This window comes from Oryctolagus cuniculus, chromosome 7 (genome assembly GCF_964237555.1).
Source record: "Oryctolagus cuniculus chromosome 7, mOryCun1.1, whole genome shotgun sequence".
Lineage (NCBI taxonomy): Eukaryota > Metazoa > Chordata > Mammalia > Lagomorpha > Leporidae > Oryctolagus > Oryctolagus cuniculus.
Window position 1 is genome coordinate 155,457,813 of NC_091438.1, and position 22,430 is coordinate 155,480,242.

The window sequence follows — 22,430 nt, forward strand, 5'->3', positions numbered from 1 at the left end:
TGTTCCATTATATTCTGACAACAGGATAATTTCATTTTTAACAAGGGAGTTCTTTAACCATTCTGAAGGGGAATTAGGATGTGGTCAGCTCCCTGCACCACACCTGATCTAGAAGGGTTCTCAAAGGGACTCAGCGAGCCGCAGGGCTAAGCTCCCAAGCTCCCAGGCAGTACGTACCCAGGCGGCCGAGCCAGCGCCGCACGCTTACCTTCCGCAGAATCTCTCATACTTGCAGAGCTGGGGTCCGGCTCACTACTCTTCAGCTGTGTGTCTTGGGCTTTGTTCCCTTTGTTTTTATTTTCCTGGGACTTTTTCTTCCCTGAAACAGAGTATCCATTTATTCATTCTATCATCTGCTCATTATCTCTCTGAATTACTGAAGGAGACAACACTTTTATCCAAGCAGAGCAAACTGGTGTTTCTGGGCAATGATCACTTCAGATCCCTAAAGAAAGGAAAGGACAATGAATATAAATACTTCCACGTCAGGGCTGGCGCTGCGGCACAGTGGGGCTGAGCCTCTGCCTGCAGTGCCGGCATCCCATATGGGTGCTGGTTCAAGTCCCGGCCGCTCCACTTCCGACACAGCTCTCTGCTGTGACCTGAGAAAGCAGTAGAAGATGGCCCAAGTGCTTGGGCCCCTGCACCTGTGTGGGAGACCCGGAAGGAGCTCCTGGCTTCGGACTGGCAAAGCTGTGGCCTTCATGGCCATCTAGGGAGGGAACCAGAGATGAACGACTTCTCTGTCTCTCCCCCTCTCTGTAACTCTACCTCTCAGATCAATAAAATCTTTAAAAATAATAATAATAAATTAATACTTTCACATCAATCAAGTCAGAAAGAAAGGAATCTACAAATCCCACATTTCTGAGAACCGGGGGCTTCGTTCACCGCTACAACAGATGCCCGAAAAGTTACCACTGACGGCACAGCACACCTGCGGCAGAGTCCAGTACCACACAGGGCCAGGGACTGACACCGAGTCTGGCTACTTCCAAGAAGCACATCAGAGAAAACAACACACAGAGGCGGAGCCAAAGGGAAACAGAGGCAGAGACGCACCGAACCACCAGGGATGTGTGCGCACAACGGCCCCGCATCCAACGGAGGAGGAGCAGAGCTCACTGCGGCTGGCGGGATCCACCCCGACGTGTGGGCTGCAGAAGACGACGGTGCGAACGGGATTCATTTCCGCTCTGCTGGAACAAGTGAGCCCCCAGGGCCCGCGTCTCCCCACCGAGGACTGACACGGGGTCGGCCCTGTCTGGAGGACCACTCTTCCACTCAATCCCCCGCCTCTTCCCCTGGTGTGTCAGACCCAGAGCTGCCTCCGCCCTCCCCCGCACATCCCCTCTCCTCTGTAGGTGATGCTCTCGAGAGCCGGCCGCTCCAGGTCCCTTCTGGAGCAAGCCTCCTGCCACCTGCGTGAGCCAAATGACCAGAGCACACGGACAATCACGCTCCCCACAGCAGAGTCGCTGGAGAGGAGCGTCCTTTAAGTGCACACGACAGAGGAAGACGAGGCCAGAGGTAGAAAGGGGCATCTGTGAAGGGCTCAGTGGTCAAACAGAAACAGCAGTTTCCATATAAAGAAATACTAACCTCAGAAAACACCAGATTTTGATAAAAATCTGAGATGCAACAAGAAAAAACCCAGAATATTTAGTCATCACTTAGTCTATCTTAAAAAGTAAACCCTGAGAGGGCAGGGGAGGGTGGCTCAAGGCCTTGGGCCCCCGCACCAGCGTGGGAGACCCAGGGGAAGCTCCTGGCTCCTGGCTTCAGATCGGCGTAGCTCCGGCCATTGCAGCCATCTGGGAGGTGCACCAGTCGATGGAAGACCTCTCTCTTTCTTTCTTTCTTTCTTTCTCTGCCTCTCCTTCTCTGTGTGTGTAACTGTGTGTGTAACTTTTGGGTAGAATGAATATATCTTTAAAAAAAAAAATATGGGGCCAGCGCTGTGGCACAGTGGGTTAAAGCCCTGGCCTGAAACACCAGCATCTTTTATGGGCGCCGGTTCTAGTCCCAGCTGCTCCTCTTCCCATCCAACTCCCTGCTATGGCCTAAGAAAGCAGTAGAAGATGGTCCAAGTACCTGGACCCCTGCACCCACATGGGAGACCCGAAAGAAGCTCCTGGCTCCTGGCTTCAGATCAGCACAGCTCTGGCCGTTGTAGCCATCTGGGGAGTGAACCAGCGGATGGAAGACCTCTCTCTCTCTCCCCCCCTCTCTAATTCTTTCAAATAAATAAAATAAAATCTTAAAGTAAACCCTGAGTTACCATTTTAAATGTCTAATTCTTCAGACTAGAAGAAAACACTTGTTGCAACTACACCGTAAACAGAATCCTGACAGACGCCTGCGGGCTCCTCTCCGGAGGCTGTTCGCACCGACGCCTCCATCGCCAGCACCACGCTGCTGCACGGGGAACAGAAGCTGCGGCCCCAGCTGCTCCACCAGGACGAGGACTCACCAACCACCTGCGTGGGGTGCCTTCCTCTTGCGGTTCTGTGCACATCATCAATCGCACTTGGCCTAGATCTGACCATACAGAGCCTCTGGAGGGGCCCGGCTGTGCTGACGAAACCTGGATTCAGTTGTCTCATCACCCTGTGTGTGCAACGCGAGGCCCATGTCTGAGTCCCAATACCAAACTCAATGCCTGCTCCCCACACCTGCCCACCTAAGCTGACACAGCTGCTCCAAGGCTGTGTTTGGGGAAATCCCAGCTTCTTCCATTATCACAGAAGGGGCCCCGGGACAGGCTTCAGATCCTTGACTCAGAAAAGATTTTCCTGAATCAAAGTCACGACATTTTTCCAAGTTGTCATGACCGCCTCATGGCGCCCCAGACAGGTCGAGGGTGTTGTCTTACTGACCACTTACTTTCTACTTTTTAACTTCTTCTTTGTGGGAGTCTTAAAGACAAATTAAAAGGGACAGGCAGGGTCTAAACTTTATTAAACGCTACATGCGTTGTTTGACTAAATTTAATAGCAAACCAGGTGTTGGGGTGGACACTGGCACAGCGGGTAAAGCCTCCACTTGCAGCAACAGAATCCCTTATCTAAGCTTTCGGTTGAGTCCCAGCTGTTCCACTTCTGATGCACCTTCCTGCTAATGCACCCCAGAAAGCTGCGGAAAACAGCCCAAGTACGTGGCCCCTGCACCTAGGTGGGAGACCTGGAAGAAGCTCCTGGCTTCAGAGCGCCCCAACTCCGGTGGTTGTGGCCACCTGGGGGAGTGAAACAGGGGACTGAAGATCTTCTGTCTCTTCCTCTCTGTAACTCTGCCTTTCAAATAACTATATCTTAAAACACACACACACACACAGGTCAACTTGTAACAATCCTCTGCAAAGCTAACTCCAAGGTTTTCTGCAACTTCTCAAGCACTGTGCCTATCCATCACATCACATGGCAAAACAGAGCACACTCCGCCGGCCTACAGGAGAAGAGCACGAGCTAAGTGAAATTTCTAGGTTTCTAAGAAAACAGAACAACTGTAGCAACACCACTCACCAAGATGCACAAAATGAAATTGTACAAGCTGTCTAAAAGTTAAGATGAAAACAAAACAAACGGTAATGGGGACCGCGCCGACTATCCAAGAGAGAAAAGGCCGTTGCTTTATTCCCAGCCCCAAAGAACACTGGACCACTTGGCTGACCCCAATGCCAAACACCATCTGTGGACTCCTCCAACCCACCAGGGGCTCGTGCCTATTCCTCTACAGCCCTGATGTCGGAGCCCTGCCGCAGTGGGAGAGAGGCCAGCTCCAGCAGGTGTGTCTCCTGCAGCCTCGAGGCTGTCAGGAGAGTCTGCCACAGGCAGCGGCAGGAGGGCCGCTCAGGGCCAGGTCACTGCCTGCGACAGGGGCTGTCCCAGCACTGGAAGGTGTCCAGCAGCTCCTGTGGCTCCAGCCACCACATGCCAGCAGTTCTAACGACTCGAGTTCTCAGCAAGCGACCAAAGGCCCCCTCCTCGGGTGAAGAAGCAGGGGCTGGACCATGCACTGTACTTCTGGGTCAGCAGAATCCCTGTAGTGCCCGTACTTACTAAAAATCACAGAAAATACTCAATAACACTAGACACCAGCTCTAAAAACACAGGAATGAAACAATCAGGTTTATCATCAAAGTAACTCTGGTGAAGACTGATGGCTGCTTATGACGAATCCAGTCTGTTGTGACTGGCACCTTTCACTCACGAAACTGAGATTACCTGACACACGAAACAATGTTCTCATTGTCAATCAGAATCGCCTGTCAAGTTACTTCTGACTGGGGCCTTAGACGAGAGATGAAAGGGCTGTCAGTCACGTGCCCTGCCTGCAACTTTGTGGGAGGAGCAGAAGGCCGGGGCCATGGACTGATCAGTCTAGGGGAGGCCAGAAATTAGACCCTGGGGGCCTGCTCCCACTCCCACTCCCAGTGCCAAAGACCGGGACAGCAAGCAACAGGCAGTGGACCCTGCTGCATCTCCTTCCTCGAACTGTTTCCTGGTGTCTGATTCCCATCCCTCATCGGACTGAAAGAAACCACCGAAGACTTTACCACGGGGAGAGGAGCGGCTGGGAGCCTGGTGAGCACGCGAGTGCACTTCCCATCAGGTTCCTCAGGGTCCTACACGGCGCTACTGCCAGCTGGCCGCTCCGCTCGGTCTAGCCGAGAGAGACAGAAATGAAACACGAGGAAGTGGAATGGAAACAGGGACACCAACAGCTAGAAGGACAGGACCCAACTCTGGGTCTGCGGGGAAAAGAAAGAGCCACGAGATGAGGAAGCATGGGCCACACAGACGGGAAACGGCAGCTACCTAGGGCCACAGGGGCCCACACACGAAGAATTCAGCTTTTTTTTTTTTTTTTTTTTTTTTTTTGACAGGCAGAGTGGACAGAGAGAGACAGAGAGAAAGGTCTTCCTTTTTCCGTTGGTTCACCCCCCAAGTGGCCGCTACGGCAGGCCCGTTGCGGCCGGCGCACTGCACCGATCCAAAGCCAGGAGCCAGGTGCTTCCTCCTGGTCTCCCATGCAGGTGCAGGGCCCAAGCACTTGGGCCATCCTCCACTGCCTTCCTGGGCCCCAGCAGAGAGCTGGAATGGAAGAGGAGCAACCAGGACAGAAGCCGGTGCCCAAACAGGGACTAGAACCCAGGGTGCCGGTGCCGCAGGTGGAGGATTAGCCTAGTGAGCCGCGGTGCCGGCCAAGAGTTCAGCTTTTAACTGTGTGCTTGGTTGCTCAGACCAAGATCAATGCAGTAAACTCATCCTCGAGCCTGGGGCCAGACCACGAGAAGGCCCCAAAGACCCGACACCTACGCCTCTCACTTCACGGGAGACACAGCGGCAACGCAGACGGCAGCAACGGACCGAAGTCACATGACCGCACAGCTCTGCAGCAGAATCACAAGTCCAGGGCGGTGATGCTGACAGAGCTCTCGCTCCGACAGGCCCTGCTGTCCAGGCACACCCTCACTGTGCACCTGCTGTCCACGCACACCCTCACTGTGTACCTGCTGTCCACGCACACCCTCACTGTGCAGCCACCCTTCACACAGAAGGCTGTATAAAGGCTCCCAGGGAAGGGACCACAATCAAGTTAGAATGCAGTTTTTTCCCGTTTCCAGAAGCAAGTATCAGCCAAGAGCACAGAGGCTTGATCTGAACTAACAGGATTCGCCACTTTACTATGTCAAGGGAACTCGGTTTTCTAGTGCACCTGCTGCCACACGGACACGAGCCGCCGCACGACTGCTCCCTGAGACAAGGCGGCATCGCACTGTGCTGTGGAGCGAGCTGCAAAACCAGAAAGGCCCACAGGACCACGCGGCTCGTTCCGCCTGGGTCTGGACTATGTTCTCCCGTGTAATAAACGTACAAATACTAGGAAACTCTAGAGAATTAATGCAGCACGCAACAGAGAATGCAAGGATACTAGAAGGTTGCTTGAGTTACATTGAAAATCCATCCTAACAGTGGGAGCTCCTGCGTTTGGCTATTTGTGAGAATTACACTTCCCATCACGGGGACGACGTGAGGCTGCCTTCCCAGGCGGAGCTGGCCAGCCCTCAAGTCTCTTGCAGGATCAAACGGAGCACACAGAGCCAGGCCACAGCCTTGGTCTCCCCGCCTTCCCCCAGATGCACAGCTGATTCCTGTGACAGTTCTGCAGCTGGACCACAAAAGGTCGCTACGGACACGGGCTCCCCAAGCAGGGGCAACAGTGATGCCCTAAAGCAGGGATGGGAAACGTCGGGCAATCACAAGGCAAAGGCAGGTGGGACTTGAATTCAGTAAGTCTACAGTAGGCTCACTTTTACGTCTGTAATTTTTATGGCCTGCAGTGTTATAAATATACAAACGGCCCACGGCAGAAGGTTTACATTCCTGGTCTAAAGGGTGGGCTGTGCCTGCTGCGGGGAGCCCCTCCCACTCACCACTGATCTCAGACTACCAGGCCTCAGCATTCAGGCTTCCCGGGCTCCAGTCTCTCCTCACCTGACACTGTGACCCAGCTTCCTCTCTCCCAGTTCCTCCCAGCCCCAGACACCCCTCGAGAAGATCCTTCTGCACAACCCTCTTCTTCCTGCTCCTGAGTGAACGGGCCCCTGGCAGGAAACCCGAAGGTTCCGGAACCAGGCTTTCACACAGGTTGGAGAAAGGTGGCAGCCCACGCATACAGGTGAGGACACGGAGCCACAGAGAAGAGTGTGGACATGCACAAGGAGCTGGAGGTGAGAGAGCCGTGTGAACAGGCCCAACAGAACAGGACGGCAGAGCAGGACCAGCCCTGAAGACCATCTCCACGGCCTCCCACGCCTCACACACACACCGCTCTGGCTTTTAGGTCAGCAGGCGGATTGCCTAAACACCACCAAGTCAGGAGCAGAGCTGGGGCTTCACCCCCATCCCACTCGCTACTCTGCCCACTGGTTCTGGCAGCCATTACTGACACTGTGAAGTTCTCCTTTCAGAAGTCACAGGCAACGTGAGAAATCCACCGAGGGGCTGAGTTCACATCCACCTTCGCCAGCTGCTCAAAGGGAAAGAGTCTTCCTGACACGGGGCCAGCCCTGGCCTGATGTCAGCACTCGGACAGCCAGCTGCCGGGAAAGGCATAGCCCAAACGCAACACAGAGAGGCCCAGCCAGGCGAGACGCGTGAGCACACAAGTGCATGCTAAATGACCTTCTCACAGGGTGTTCTGTTTTAAAGGCAGACTGACACACAGAGAGAGACACAGACAGACAGACAGGAATACCAAGTGATCTCCCATCTGCTGGTACACTCCCCAAATGCTTACAACAGCCAGAGCTGGGCCAGGCCGAGGCCAGGAAATCGATCAGGATCTCCCACGTGGGTGGCAACGACCCAAGCACTGGAGCCATCATATGCTGAGTCCCGGGTGTGCGCGAGCAGGAAGCTCAGGGGAGCAGAGGCGGGACTCGCACCAGGCACCAGGGTACGGGATCTGGGCTACGTCACAATGCCACCCCGCAATTTAGACAAAAAGCTAAGATCTAACGGATGGCATTAGAAAGGAAGGAGGGCTGATGATACTAGCAGAGTTGTAACCCTGAAGGACAGTCCAAAGACGTCACATGTGAGCTCGTAAAGGGGACAGACAGGGTCGGACCTCAGCACCACTTAACGTGGCAGTGGCTGAAGGTTCTGCAGTTGGTGTGATGATGGGGAGGAGCGGGGCCGCTAGAAATGATATGAAACTAAGTTTTCTACAGGGAAAAACTGTGCACTTCAATGCGCAGAATGTATGCTTGAGACAAAGACGACAGGGACTTGGGTGCCCTGAAATCATCCAGAGGCAAAGGCAGAGCTGAGGGGAGACGAGCAAGCAGGCAGCAGCACACTGGGACCGCTGCTCGCGAAGGCCCCGAGGTCGCCCAGTGGGAGCAGTGACCGTGCCGCGGCAGGCCAGGCTGGGCTCGGCCGGGCCCTGAGGTCGCCCAGTGGGAGCAGTGACCGTGCCGTGGCAGGCCAGGCTGGGCTCGGCTGGGCCCTGAGGTCGCCCAGTGGGAGCAGTGACCGTGCCACAGCAGGCCAGGCTGGGCTCGGCTGGGCCCTGAGGTCGCCCAGGGGGAGCAGTGACAATGCTATGACAGGCCAGCCTGAGCTCGGCCGGGCCCTGAGGGCGCCCAGTGGGAGCAGTGACCGTGCCGCGGCAGGCCAGGCTGGGCTCGGCTGGGCCCTGAGGTCGCCCAGGGGGAGCAGTGACAATGCTATGACAGGCCAGGCTGGGCTCGGCCAGGCCCCAAGGTCGCCCAGTGGGAGCAGTGACCATGCCACAGTGGGCCAGGCTGGGCTCGGCTGGGCCCTGCGGTCGCCCAGTGGGAGCAGTGACCGTGCCGCGGCTGGCCAGGCTGGGCTCGGCCGGGCCCTGAGGTCACCCAGTGGGAGCAGTGACAATGCTGTGACAGGCCAGGCTGGGCTCAGCCGGGCCCCGAGGTCGCCCAGTGGGAGCAGTGACCGTGCCGCGGCGGGCCAGGCTGGGCTCGGCCGGGCCCCGAGGCCGCCCAGTGGGAGCAGTGACCGTGCCGCGGCAGGCCAGGCTGGACTTGGCCGGGCCCTGAGGTCGCCCAGTGGGAGCAGTGACCGTGCCGCGGCGGGCCAGGCTGGGCTCGGCCGGGCCCTGAGGTCGCCCAGTGGGAGCAGTGACAATGCTGTGACAGGCCAGGCTGGGCTCAGCCAGGCCCCGAGGTCGCCCAGTGGGAGCAGTGACCGTGCCGCGGCGGGCACTTTCCACAGACTGCTTTTTCACTCACTAGAAACAACTTGCGATTTACCTGCCGGTAACAAGTTCAGTCCCTCTGGCAGGATTTCAAATCCTTTTGTGCAGTGCAACTCCCCAGGAGCTGTGTGTGATCCTGGAGGCCAATCAGAAAAATAAGACTTCTCTGGTTTTAAGTTACTTCTGGAATTAAAACAGGACCCAGGCTTTCCAACAGAAACAATGGAAAAGCTCCATATTCTGCCATCTTGCAGCTCAGAGTAAATTCCAGACATGCCTGCCTCCCACCAGGGGGTTGTTGTCTGGCCCCCACAAGGCCGCCTGCCCGCTACAGAGGCTGAGAGCACACTGCCCGACCCGTCCAGCCCTCACGCCCACAGGAGATGCCCAGGGCACGTGGCTGGAGGGACTGCCAGCTTTTCATTCTTTTTCATAAAAAGGCAGCTGCCTAATTCCAGTCCTAGGAAGGGTTCCCCAAATGCACTTCAGCGAATTCAAATCAAGAAGGCATTAGGCTGCCTCGCACTGCCTGCGATCACAGAGAGCCTTGGGCACTGCTGAAATCCCTCTGAGAAAGGAGCTGCCAGCCGAGCGTGTGATCATACCTGTTTCCAGAAGACTTTATTTAATGGGGCGGGAGGGGGGAGGGTGTGTTGTATGTAAACTCTGAAAATCTTACACATAAACAACGAGAGGCCAACTACACAGCACAGAATCTGGCTCAAGTTCAGGTCTCTTTGCTGTGGCCAAACACCAATGGCCTGGGAGCTGCTGCAGAGGCGCCCGTGCCCAGCACCTGGGGACCCCGAGAGCAGAGGGGTGTGGCCGCACCCACCGGAACTGGTTCTTCTTTGCACAAAGGAAATAATCCCCCCCCCAATTCAAAGCCTATGGTAAATCCTGCAACACTATAACCTGAAGAATTAACTACAAAACTTACTCTAAAAATATTTTCAGGAAGTGAAACTCCAGACACAAAGCGGGGATGAGGTACAACTGAACACGTGATCAACAGTCAGGCCCAACCAGGAGTTAGAACATCAGGCTGCGGGGCGCCCGGGGACAAACCTCCAGAAAGCCACCAGAACGCGTGCTTCCTGAGATGTTGCCAAGCGGCTCCTCACACAATTACTGACGAGGATATAATATTTTCCCTTAGCTGATCATCTTTTCTAAGATGAACATTTGGTTGTATTATGCAAAAGAGCAAATGAATAAACGATTTTTTAAAAAGTAAATGCCAGACCGGCACTGGGGCTCAGTGGGCTAAGCCTCCGCCTGCAGCGCTGGAATCCCACCTGTGCGCTGGTTAGAGTCCAGCTTTTCCTCTTCTGGTCCAGCTCTCTGCCAAACCTGGGAAGGCAGTGGAGGATGACCCAAGTCTTTGGGTCCCTGCACCCACATGGGAGACCCAGAAGAAGCACTGCTCCTGGCTTCAGGTCCGCTAAGCTCCGGTCATTGCTGCCAACTGGGGAGTGAACCAGCGGGTGGAAGACCTCTCTCTCTCTCCCCGCTTCTCCTTCTCTCTCTGTGTAACTCTGACTTTCAAATAAATAAATAAATTCTTAAAATAAAAAAAAAAAATGATGCAAGAAGGAAGACCCAGGAATCCTTTAAAAATAAATAAATAAATGCCTACAAATGCCAAATTAATGAGAGAACTGGAAATATTTCTATGGCTTAACGTGCAACTGTACAGAAGCCCAGTCTGGAAAAGACCTCCACTTTCCACCTTGCCTGTCCAGCAGAAAGTACTGCGTAAGTGTATCTGTCCATCTCCTACTGTACAAACCAGACTAAAACTGCTCACAACAAAGCACTCTCCCCGAACAGACACATCCACAAAGGAGGAAGCCCACAGCTACAAAGCAGCCACAAGCCTATCTTTTTTCTGGTTTCACTGTGCATGGTTAGGACACCCCTTATTATTTAAATAGAATAATTTAAACAATTGTGCTGCGAGCCCACCAGTATTAACCTGAGGGGCTAGGTCTTAGGCAGCAGGTGGGAATAATCCTGAGAGCATTGTCCATCAGCTTTTATTGGGTTCCTCCTAAAAATGTAAGCATTAGGCAAAGGCATTTTGAAAGAAGCTTATAAAAATAAGACGTTCGCAGGGCCGGTACCGCAGCTCACTAGGCTAATCCTCCGCCTGTGGCACCGGTACCCCGGGTTCTAGTCCTGGTTGGGGCGCTGGCTTCGGTCCCGGTTGCTCCTCTTCCAGTCCAGCTCTAAGGCAGTGGAGGATGGCCCAAGTGCTTGGGCCCTGCACCTGCATGGGAGACCAGGAGGAAGCACCTGGCTCCTGGCTTCAGACTGTAGCGGCCACTTGAGGGGTGAACCAACAGAAAAAGGAAGACCTTTTTCTCTGTCTCTCTCTCTAACTCTGCCTGTCAAAAAGAAAAAAAAAAAAAATAGGACGTTTAGTGAGACACTGAACCTGAGCTTGGGATTGCTTGGCCCCCTGGGAAGTGCAGCCCTTTCATCTCAGCGTGATTGCTAAGGCTCTGAAGTCTGCGACCCTGACTCTTGCCCCCATCTCCACTCCAACCCTACAGACCTGGGGGAGGACATGGAGGCTTCTGGTCCACACAGGCTGGCACGAAAGTCACCCACTCTGACACACTCAAAAAACATTGTTTTCACACTCAAGCAGAGTGAAAACTCAGTTGGTTCTCCCATATTTTCTAAATCACAAATTACATTTATTTCTTTTTTCTTAAGATTTATTCATTTGAAAGGCAGAGCTACAGAGAGGCACAGGCAGAGAGAGACAGTGAGAGAGAGAGAGGTCTTCCATCTGCTGGTTCACTCTCCAAATGGCCACAATGGCAGGAGCTGGGCCAATCCGAAGCCAGGAGCCAGGAGCTCCTTTCTGGGTCTCCCACATAGGTATAGGGGCCCAAGCACCTGGGCCATTCTCCACTGCCTTCCCAGGGCATAGCAGGGAGCTAGATTGGAAGTGGAGCAGCCAGGACTCGAACCAGCACCCATATAGGATGCCAGCACTGCAAGTGGCGGCTTTACACCCTATGCCACAGTACCAGCCCCACAAATTACATTTAAATTCAGCTCTGGACTTTATTTCTCCTAATAGATCTCCACTTAAAACGCCTATTCAAGGCCGGCGCCGCAGCTCACTAGGCTAATCCTCCATCTTGCGGCACCGGCACACCGGGTTCTGTCCCGGTTACCCCTCTTCCAGGCCAGCTCTCTGCTGTGGCCAGGGAGTGCAGTGGAGGATGGCCCAAGTACTTGGTAAGACCAGGAGAAGCACCTGCCTTCGGATCAGCACGGTGAGCCGGCCGTGGCGGCCATTGGAGGGTGAACCAACGGCAAAAGAAGACCTTTCTCTCTGTCTCTCTCTCTCTCACTGTCCACTCTGCCTGTAAAAACAAACAAACAAACAAACAAAAAACACCTATTCAGCCAAGCTTTCTCAGAGGTGGCTGCCTGTCCCTGACTCCTGTTCACACTCAGCACAAGCAGGCATGTGGCACAGCAGTTACGATGCAGGTCGAGACTCCTACATCTACCAGAGTGCCTGGTTCGAGTCCCAGTTTCTCTGCCTTCTTTTTTTTTTTTTTTTTAAGATTTATTTATTTTACTTGAAAGAGTTACACAGAGAGAGAAGAGGCAGAGAGAGAGAGAGAGAGAGAGAGAGAGAGAGAGGGAGAGGGAGGGAGGGAGGGAAAGGTCCTCCATCCAATGGTTCACTCCCCAACTGGCCGCAACGACCTGAGCTGCGCCGATCCTAAGCCAGGAGCCAGAAGCCTCCTCCAGGTCTCTCACGCAGTGCAGGGGCCCAAGTACTTGGGCCACCCTCCACTGCTTTCCCAGGCCACAACAAAGAGCCGGATAGGAAGTGGAGCAGCCGGGTCTCGAACCGGTGCCCATATGGGATGCCGGTGCTTCAGGCCAGGGCGTCAACCCTCTGTGCCACAGCGCCGCCCCAGCTTCTCTGCTTTCTATCCCGCTCCCTGCTAAGGTACACTCAAGGTGGCGGCAGGCAAGACCCAGGTGGAGTTCCGGGCTCTCAGCTTTGGTCTGGCTCAACCCTGGCTGTTGCAGGCATTTAGGAAGTGAATCAGACGATGGGAGATCTCTTGCTTGTCTCTCCGCCTTTCACACAAAATGAAAATAAATAAAAATTCAAATTTAGCACAAGCTCATTATTCTTGCCAGACTGGGGGGAAAAAAACCAACTCTAATATTTTGTAAAGTTTCCGGAATAGCGGTGAAGCAGACGAGGATCTGAGTGTTTTCCCGGGTGCGTTTTAGCTGCGGGACATTCCGTCCTAGACTGCAGGGTCAGAACGCAAGCTCCCAGGAAGGCAATCTGCCCGGAGGAACGAACTGTGAAGACCAGGCCTGCTGCGGAAAGGCCCGGCCGCTGGTGGAAGAGACGTGGAGAACCTGCATTTCATGAAGAACAAACGGGGTGGGGGGAGGAGGACAGACAGGAGAGAGGCAGGGAGGACTGATGTGAAGAGCCAGCCCCAGCCCTACATACGACGCCCTGCTGTCTCCAGGGACTGTCTCATGTCACCCTGTGCTGACACCTGCTCTCCCTTTCACCCACGTCGGGGTGGAAGGATGCCCACAGGGAACACACAAAGCCAGGGGCAGAGCTCAGAGGACAGGACCCGAAAGGCAGCAGGAGAGAAGGTCTCACTGCAGACAGCTGATTCCCACGTGGTGACGCACAGCCCTCGGGACAGAGCAGGTCCAGCACAGAAATCCACTGTGACCACGCGACCACCGCGCAGCCCTTGGGCCAGGACTCAATGAATGTGAAACAGCCCAGCTCCAGGCAGACCCTCTGTCCTCAGGGCGAGGAGTGGGAGTATGTACGTCAAGAATGCTGCCCAGCGCCTGGCACAGACTCAATAAATGGAATCAATTGTAGGAGTACCCGCAGCAGACTCTGCTGAACAAACGACAGAAACCCCAGCCGGCAAGGCTGGGCTGTCAGCATGTGTTCCTTCTTAGAAAGACAATGCAGTGCTGCTCCCACTAACAATCCCTAATTCAGCCACTTGCTTTCTCCCTTTGTCCTACGCTGACTCACAGGATCCCACCCAGATCTCCTGTAGGCAGCAGGGGAGGAGAACCCTGTCCTTGCTCAGTGACGTGCCACCAACGTGCACTCACGTGAACAGGGTTCAGCTGTGAGCTACTGAAGTCCCACCCCAAGACTTCACTGCTTCTCGCCAAATGCTCAAACGCTCACACCTAAGTTTTAAAATTAAGTGGCCCAAACTTTCGGGAAGGAGACCCTAGACTCTTGAGAATCAGCCAGCACTTAAGGCCCCTCTCCCCCAGAGAGTCACCAACAGACGTTAAATACGACACGTGGTAGACAACGCCAGGGCTCAGGGGCTGGGAGCCTACGCGGGCACTGTGCACCACAGGAAGGGGGCACCGGTGGGATCCCTGAAAACGACTCCAAATGTGCAACAAAGATGTTGCACAGACTAATCTGGACATTTGCTTCCTTAAATTCACTGTGGCATAGCAGGTAAAGCCTGCGGCGCCGGCATCCCATATAGGTGCCAGTTCGAGTCCCATTGCTCCACTTCCCATCCAGCTCCCTGCTAACGCCCCCAGGACAGCAGTAGAAGATGGTCCAAGTACTTGGGCCCCTGTACCCACATGGGAGACCCAGAAGAAGCTCCTAGCTTCAGTCAGGACCAACCCTGGCCATTGCGACCATTTGGGGAGAGAACCAAAGAATGCAAGACCTCCCTCCCTCTCCCTCTCTCTCTCTCTCTGCCTCTCCCTGTCTTTAACTCCGCCTGTCAAGAAACACCGCAGAGATCAGGCTGCACACAGCTCTCAAGAGGCTCCCGGTCACTTTCACAGCTGTCTGAAAACTCACTAAGAGGATTTATCAGAAATGCATCCAAAATGTCACTTCCACAAAATCCGGTGCTCACGAGAAGGGAACCACACGACGGTTAAGACAGGAAAACAGGAAGAAAACACTGAACCCTCCACTTGGACAATGAGCGACTTGGTAAGCTGTCTACTTCTGTCCAAGCACATCAGCAAGTCGAATGCCGAGTTTTCCAACCCACCATGCTCCGCACCCACAGGCGTCCTACAGCGGCTGGCAAGTGAACCAGGACAGCCGCCAGGGCCCAGCAGGTCTGCTCTGGAGGAATTCTTCCGTGCTGGGATGTGCATGCAGCAGAGACCCAGAGAAGCCCCTTACTCTCCCCGCATTCAGAATCCATGTAATTCACTCCACACCACCCAGGCAAAGCCTAAGGACTGTAAAAGAACACAGCTACTGGCCCCGTCATGTTTCTGGAACTGTGCTAAGCCAAAGGATGACAGAATTCTCACAGAATGGACTGTCCTGCTGCCTACGGTGACAACGGCACGAACCAAAGGTCAGGGTGCCGGCCACGCTCCACAGAGGCACCCGATGCTCCCGGCAGCCCTGCAGGTCTCATCCCCAACTTCACAGGGCGCAACCTGCAGATCAAAGCACACAGAGCAACCCAGAGCTGGGGTTTCGATGCAGCCTCTTCCCTCCAAGGCTGCGTCTAGCTTGCCAAGACACATTCCACACTGCACACCTCCTGACACTCAGCTGTAGCTGGGTCTGCAACCCTCACCTTCTCACCTCCACCCACTTCAAACAAGCTATCTGTGTGCAGGGTACATGTCTATTAGTATTTCACTCAGAGGCAACAGTGAAGAATGCCCACGCAGTGTATTCCAGCCCTGGCTTAAAAGAATTTTCAGTAGTTTTTCATTAGCCATTCACCATGGAAGCAAAGCTCATCAATTCCATACACTTTTTTTTTTTTTTAAGATTTATTTATTTTACTTGAAAGTCACAGTTACAGAGACGTAGGAAGGAGAGGCAGAGAGCAAGAGAAAGCGGTCCTCCATCCGCTGGCTCACTCCCCAACTGGCCACAACAGCCAGAGCTGCGCTGGTCCACAGAGCTTCTTCTACTGCCTTCCCAGGCCAGAGCATAGAGCTGGATCGGAAGTGGAGCAGCCAGGACTCGAACTGGCGCCCACATGGGATGCCGGCACAGCAGGCGGTGGCTTTACCTGCTACGCCACAGCACCGGCCCCTACACATACTTCTTTAAATTAAAAATTTAAATGTATTTATTTCAGAGGCAGAGAGCAAGCACATTCCTATCTGCTGGTTCACTCCCCAAGTCTCCACAACAACCAGGACTGGGCCAGGCTGAAGCCAGGAGCTGGGCTGGAGATCAAGGCTCCACCTACCACATGGGTGACAGGGACCCAGTCACCTGAGCCACCTCCACCGCCACCTGGAGTCTGCACCGGCAGGAAACAAGTCAGAGGCTGGAGCCAGACAGTGAACCCCGACAGGGCGATGTGGGACACAGGCGTCTCGCGTGGTGTCTGCTCGACAATCACGCAAGGGATTTCCAAGACCTGTTTCTCTACAACTTAAGAGGGTCGGAAACAGCACTTTAATACTGGGCACACTCCACTGTGATCACAAGTTTGTCCTGGCATTGAGTCATCTTTATTACTTTCTATTCTGAATTCCTAACTTTATCATCTTGAAGGAATCCTAACTGCAGAGATATTTACCAAGTCTAACTCAGCACACCTAGGGCCCACCTTCCACGGGAAGGGTACTTCATGGGGTAGCATTCAGCAGCCAGCCAAGGTCCTAAGAGCAGAAGACTTGGAATCCTAAGCCTCTTACTAGGAAACCCAACCAGGACAGAGACTGCTGATGGCGTGCCGGTCATTTTTACTCATTTTGTGGAGGCCAGGGTGAAGCAACGCTGACTTCTGTTCCAGTGTTAATCCTACACAGACAAGCACATCAAGTGTTGGCAGACAACCAGGCTGGCCCACGTGTACAGCAGGTCCTACCCGGCACGGCCAGCAGCACAAGCCTGCACCAGGAGCACACGAGTCAGAGCTCTGCCATGGCCAACGCGAATATCCAGGCGCCCAGGGACCGCCGAGGGCCTCACCCTCACGGGGACCGCCGAGGCCCTGACCCTCACGGGGACCGCCGAGGCCCTCACCCTCACGGGGACCGCTGAGGCCCTCACCCTCACCCTCTCGGGGACCACAGACGCTGCTGAGAGCCAGCACGCCCTTTATTCCTCTGAGAATCGCATCCATGAAAAAACAAAATAGAGCCAGAAAGGCACTTCTATACCCAGGACAGGCAGGGGAACGAAAACTGAACCGTCAAGTAAACAAAAGGCCCTGACACCGCAGTGGCCCTTTCTACACTGTGCTGCAGCTTCAAGCGCGGCACAGAGGCTCTGTCTGTGGGTCCAAGCACAGCTCAACAAACCAGTTCGCCTTCATTTTTGTGGCATGTGGTGTCTTAGGAAAGCTCCGAAAGACTGCACCAAGAGGCAGGATTATAAATACAAGAGGAAAAGATCCTTTATCACTGTAGCTTCAGTAAGAAAAAGGGGGAGGAAGAAGCTTAGTCCAAGCTGTGTTTGTTTTCTTTTCATCCAGAGAAAACAGTCCTCTGCAAGGACACACTGCAGCGCGTAACTAATTCCTCAGGGGTAAAACTGGGTTTTGGTTGTTCAGTCACTGATTAAACTGATAAGACCACATAAAACTGAAAGTTTTGGAAATACCAAATTAGTAAGAATTTTACATGTCATAATCTTATTTTAGAAACGATGGCTATTTTGATAAACCACAGACACAGTATGATTATTCTATCATTAGAATGGACGCCCTGCAACAGCTCTCTGGGTCTTAAAACCAGTGTGTTGCTACTTTTAACACAGAACATTTAAATGCACATTCATCAGCTTATTAAAACTTCCATCACAAGCATATTTCACTTCAGGATCACGTGAGTGGGAACAGTTACAATAAACACTTGAGGGGGCCAGCGCTGTGGCGGAGCGGGTAAAGCTGCCACCTGCAGTGCTAGCATCCCATCTGGGCACCGGTTCAAGCCCTGGCTGTTCCACTTCCAATCCAGCTCCCTGCTATGGCTGGGAAAGCAGAAGATGGCCCAAGTCCCCGGGCCCCTATACCCACGTGGGAGACCCAGAGGAAGCTTCTGGCTCCTGACTGGCACAGCTCCGGCTGTTAAGGCCATCTGGGGAGTGAACCAGCGATGTTACACGTCTTTCTCTGCCTCTCCAATAAATAAATAAATCTTTAAAAAAATTTTAAAAATAAATGCTTGAGAACACAGAATTTTCAGAATCCCTCAGGACGTTCTGTTCTCAACATAGGCCTGAAGTTTTTAACTTTAAAAAAAGTTACTTCCTCCTAGTTTTTGGAGAAAATGGAGAACAGAAAACACCTGAGACGCCTGAAGACTGAAAACAGATTCCCCAGAGGCAGGTGCCCGGGCTCACTGACTCCTCAAGGACCAGTGGAGAAGGCACACTCAGCACGAGTTTCAGTAGACAAAGCACTTACATTCCACACAACTTCAACATGTTTTTATTAAAATCTTACACACATCCCAAAGAATGGGCACAGGTAACGAAAAATCAACCCCTGCCCCTTTTGAGGAAAACCCAAGTATGCAACTGTGGGGTGCAAGGCCTCACACAGAGAGGCAGCTAGAACACAGCAGTTTACCAGCAAACAAAACCTCTTCAGAAGGCACTGCTTCAAATCCTCCCACGGTGTGCCTTTTAAAGGGAAACAAAAAATATAAAAAGCTATACAGCAAGGCTGGCACTTGGAATGGTGGGAAGGCCACTGTCTGCAACGCCAATATCCCATTTGGATCCGGTTTGAGTCCCAGCTGCTCCACTTACGATCCAGCTCTCTGCTGATGGCCTGGGAAAGCAGTGGAAGACGGCCCAAATACTTGGGCCCCTGGACCAGCATGGGAGGCCCAGAAGCTCCTGGTTCATAGCTTCAGATCGGTACAACTCCGGCCACTGTGGCCATCTGGGGAGTAAGCCAGCAGAAGACAGACCTCTCTCTGTCTCTCCCTTTCTCTCTCTAACTCTGCCTTTCAGACAAATTAAAAAAAAAAAAAAATTTTGAAAAGTGGGGGTGGGGTGGGGTGGCGCTGAGGTGTAGCAGATAAAGCCACCACCTGCAGTGCCAGCATCCCATATGGACGCCGGTTTGAGCCAGGCTGTTCCACTTCCAATCCTGCTCTCTGCTATGGCCTGGGAAAGCAGTAGAAGATGCCCAAGTCCTCGGGCCCCTGCACCTGTGTGGGAGACCTGGAAAAGGCTCCTGGTTCCTGGCTTTGGATCAGCCCAGCTCCAGCCATTGCAGCCATCTGGGGAGTGAACCAGCAGACGGAAGACCTCTCTCTCTCTCTGCCTCTGCCTCTCTGGTAACTTTCAAATAAATAAATAAAATAAATAAATAAAAAATCTTTAAAAAAAAAAAAAAGCTATTGCCCCAAATTAAACATTTTGGCAAAACAAAACCTTCAAGACCCTAAACTTTGTTGTCACATCCTAAAACAGGGAAAGACTCAACAAGGATCTCACTAAATCACATCCACCAGTAACTCAGAGCTGCACACGAAACTGAAGCACGCGTGACCCACAGCACTCAGCTCAAGGAAGCGCTGAACTCGGGTTCACCCGTGAGCAGCCAGCCACTGGCATCAGAAAGACAGCACTGCCGAGGGCCCTGCACACCCGGTCACCCAGAGCTCGCCAGCTCGCCAGCAGACTGACGGCGCCCGTGGTCTCCGCCTCAGGCTCTCCACACGGGCACGGCTGGGGGGGGGGGGGGGGTGGCACACGATGCCTCTGTTTTTACAATTCTGAAACTGATGACAAAATAATGTAAAACCTCAAAGGAAATCTTCATAAAAAGCTCAAACTGACATCGTCAGATAACCACTTCAGACAACAGGTAGCAAGGAGCATAAATACAGTGTGTGTCTAACATCCACAGTTACCCAGAAACACCCGAGGCAGCAACACCTGAAGGCGCCAGTTCTCCACGGGATTCACGCTCATTCTATAATGTGCAGTGAAAATTCACCCTGGCTAATTAGTAAAGCCAACACAACACCACTACTTCTACCAAGTGACCACCCTACTGAGAAGTGTCATGAACAAAAAAGAGATTTAGGCAGGGTAGAGTTGCTCTCTTGATACCCCAGCAACCGCGGACCAAGCATGTCACCCCTCTGAGCACCACCTCCCGTACCCACAACCGCAGACCAATCACGTCACCACTCTGAGCACCACCTCCCGTACCCAGGAACCACGGACCACGCACGTCACCCCTCTGAGCACCACCTCCCGTACCCAGGAACCGTGGACCACGCACGTCACCCCTCTGAGCACCACCTCCCGTACCCAGGAACCGTGGACCACGCACGTCACCCCTCTGAGCACCACCTCCCGTACCCAGGAACCGCGGACCACACACATCACCCCTCTGAGCACCACCTCCCGTACCCAGCAACCACGGACCACGCACGTCACCCCTCTGAGCACCACCTCCCGTACCCAGCAACCATGGACCACGCACATCACCCCTCTGAGCACCACCTCCCGTACCCAGCAACCGCGAACCACGCACGTCACCCCTCTGAGCACCACCTCCCGTACCCAGGAAGCACGGACCAAGCACGTCACCCCCCTGAGCACCACCTCCTGTACCCACAACCGCGGACCAAGCACGTCACCCCCCTGAGCACCACCTCCCGTACCCAGGAACCGTGGACCACGCACGTCACCCCTCTGAGCACCACCTCCCGTACCCACAACCGTGGACCACGCATGTCACCCCTCTGAGCACCACCTCCCGTACCCACAACCGTGGACCAAGCACGTCACCCCTCTGAGCACCACCTCCTCTTCTCCGAAGAGGACACTCTCCACTCTGGCATCACTGGGAGGACATCAGGACGGTACAAAGCTGATTCAGGGCTACAAACAGCCAGGCCCTGCTTCATCACACAGTGACACGATGGGCGGAGAAGCAGCACATCCTGCCGCGTCCGTAACAAACAGCATCAGGATGAACGAACTCAGTCGGGCGCTCCTGGGACATACGGCACGGCCTGGCCGCTCCACCTGAGCCCACATCAGTGTTCACTGAAGTCCACCTCCACCCTGGTGTTCTTGGGGTGTTCATCCAGAGGCAACTTCACCCCCACAAACTGCAGCCTTCTCTCAGAACACCGAGAACACCAAGCTCACGGTTCTAGCGGCCATCTGTGAACTGGAACGCGACACTGCCCAAGGAAAGGAAACACCACAGGAATTTAAAAAGCAATGAAAAAAAAATCTGTAATCTGGAAAAAGAATCTAGTGTTCATGTTTACAGAAACCACAGGACATTATCTTTTTTATAAACTTTCACATGACAAATGGATTTTTTAAAAAACCGAACTAAATTATTTTAAACTCACTGTTCTAAGGGTCTTGTTATATTTTACCTTCATAAACGTCACCGTTTTCCAGCCTTTTTTTCTGTTAGGCAAGTCTCACCTTCTAATTTACATACAGACAGAACCGCAACAGCTCCTTCAGAACAGAGCCCAGCACAGCTCCTAACACACGGCAGCACCGCCTTTCAAAGTTTTCAACCAGAGCATATGTGAGGATTTTTGCAAATTCATCCAAATACAGCTGAAAATTTTTGCAAAAGGTTTTGAAAAAGTTTAATTAATCCACATAATTTCCCTGTGAACAAGGTATATGTAAGCAAAACTCAAGGGCACAAAACAAAAATCCTGGCCGACAGTGGACGTGCCATGCTCCACTGGAAGGCAGAGAGCGACGGCAAGGACAGGTCCTCCACACCTGGCCAACCAGGCTACCGCTCCCGTTCCCCTCACAACAGGCACTCGAGCCCCGGGGCGAGCCACGGAACGCCATACCGAGCTGCCCCACACCCTGCTCCCGCCTCTGCCCAGGACCGCGGCCAAGTGCCTTGCAGGTCAGTGGCCACAGGAGGGGGCCCCAGACACCCCAAATCGTGGCTGGGCCTCGGTCACTGAGTGTGGGAGGAGCCTGAGACGGAGGGCGGCCGGCTGCCGGGAAGGTCAGGAGCTCCTATCCCAGGGACGCCCAGCCACTTCTAACTGTAAGAGGAACCGGCGTTGTCCCTGGTCCTGCTCCTGTCCACCGCAGGCGGCAGCCTAGAACAGCACACTGGGGAAAAGGCACGGGAAACCGGGCTTCGCGCTCTGTGACACTCGCTGGCACAGTGACGTGGGACAAGCTATCCAACCCCTGGAGCTGGTAAAAACCCCAAGTCCAGACCTAAACGAGAAAGCTTTTGGGGGTGCTCGGCACACCACAGGACCCCTGATCCTGCCGGGCCACAGCACCTGACACCTGTGTCGCCTCAGAACTTCCCTGGACACCTCTGTCCACCTGCTGTCAGGCAGCTGCCTGTGGCCTGCCAAGTCCCTCGGAGGGGCAGCTCCAGGGCTGCTCATCACTCCTCTCCTTCCTCCATTTCCGTCTCCCATGCCCGCCCCCAAGCACTGCCTCCTGCCCATCCCAGACCCGCGACCCAGAACCCCCACTGAGCGCGGCTTGCCCTGGCTGCAGGGACACACGCTGGACTCTGCCAGGAGGAGTCAGCGCCTGCTGTCGTCACCTCTCCCAGGGCCCCAGCCGGCCCTGCCACGCAGGGTAGGGCCTGGCAGAGGAGGGGCCAGCGTGACCACCCACAGAGCTGACTCCTAACTCAGAACACTTGTGTGGGTTCCCGCACAAGCAGGACAGCTAA

At 54.0% G+C, this 22,430-nt stretch overlaps 1 protein-coding gene across 7 annotated transcripts in view; it reads right to left on the minus strand.

Moving 5' to 3' along the window:
* Window positions 1-22,430, minus strand: part of PRDM2 (PR/SET domain 2) — a 125,682-nt gene that overhangs the window by 40,099 nt on the left and 63,153 nt on the right. For 6 of the 7 annotated variants that reach the window (XM_051834336.2, XM_070077044.1, XM_070077045.1 and 3 more), the window contains one exon: window positions 209-319. The exons of the other annotated variant lie outside the window; for it this stretch is intronic. In XM_051834336.2, coding sequence (XP_051690296.2) covers window positions 209-319 — 111 coding nt within the window. The remainder of the gene's footprint in view (window positions 1-208; window positions 320-22,430) is intronic. 7 annotated transcript variants of the gene reach the window in all.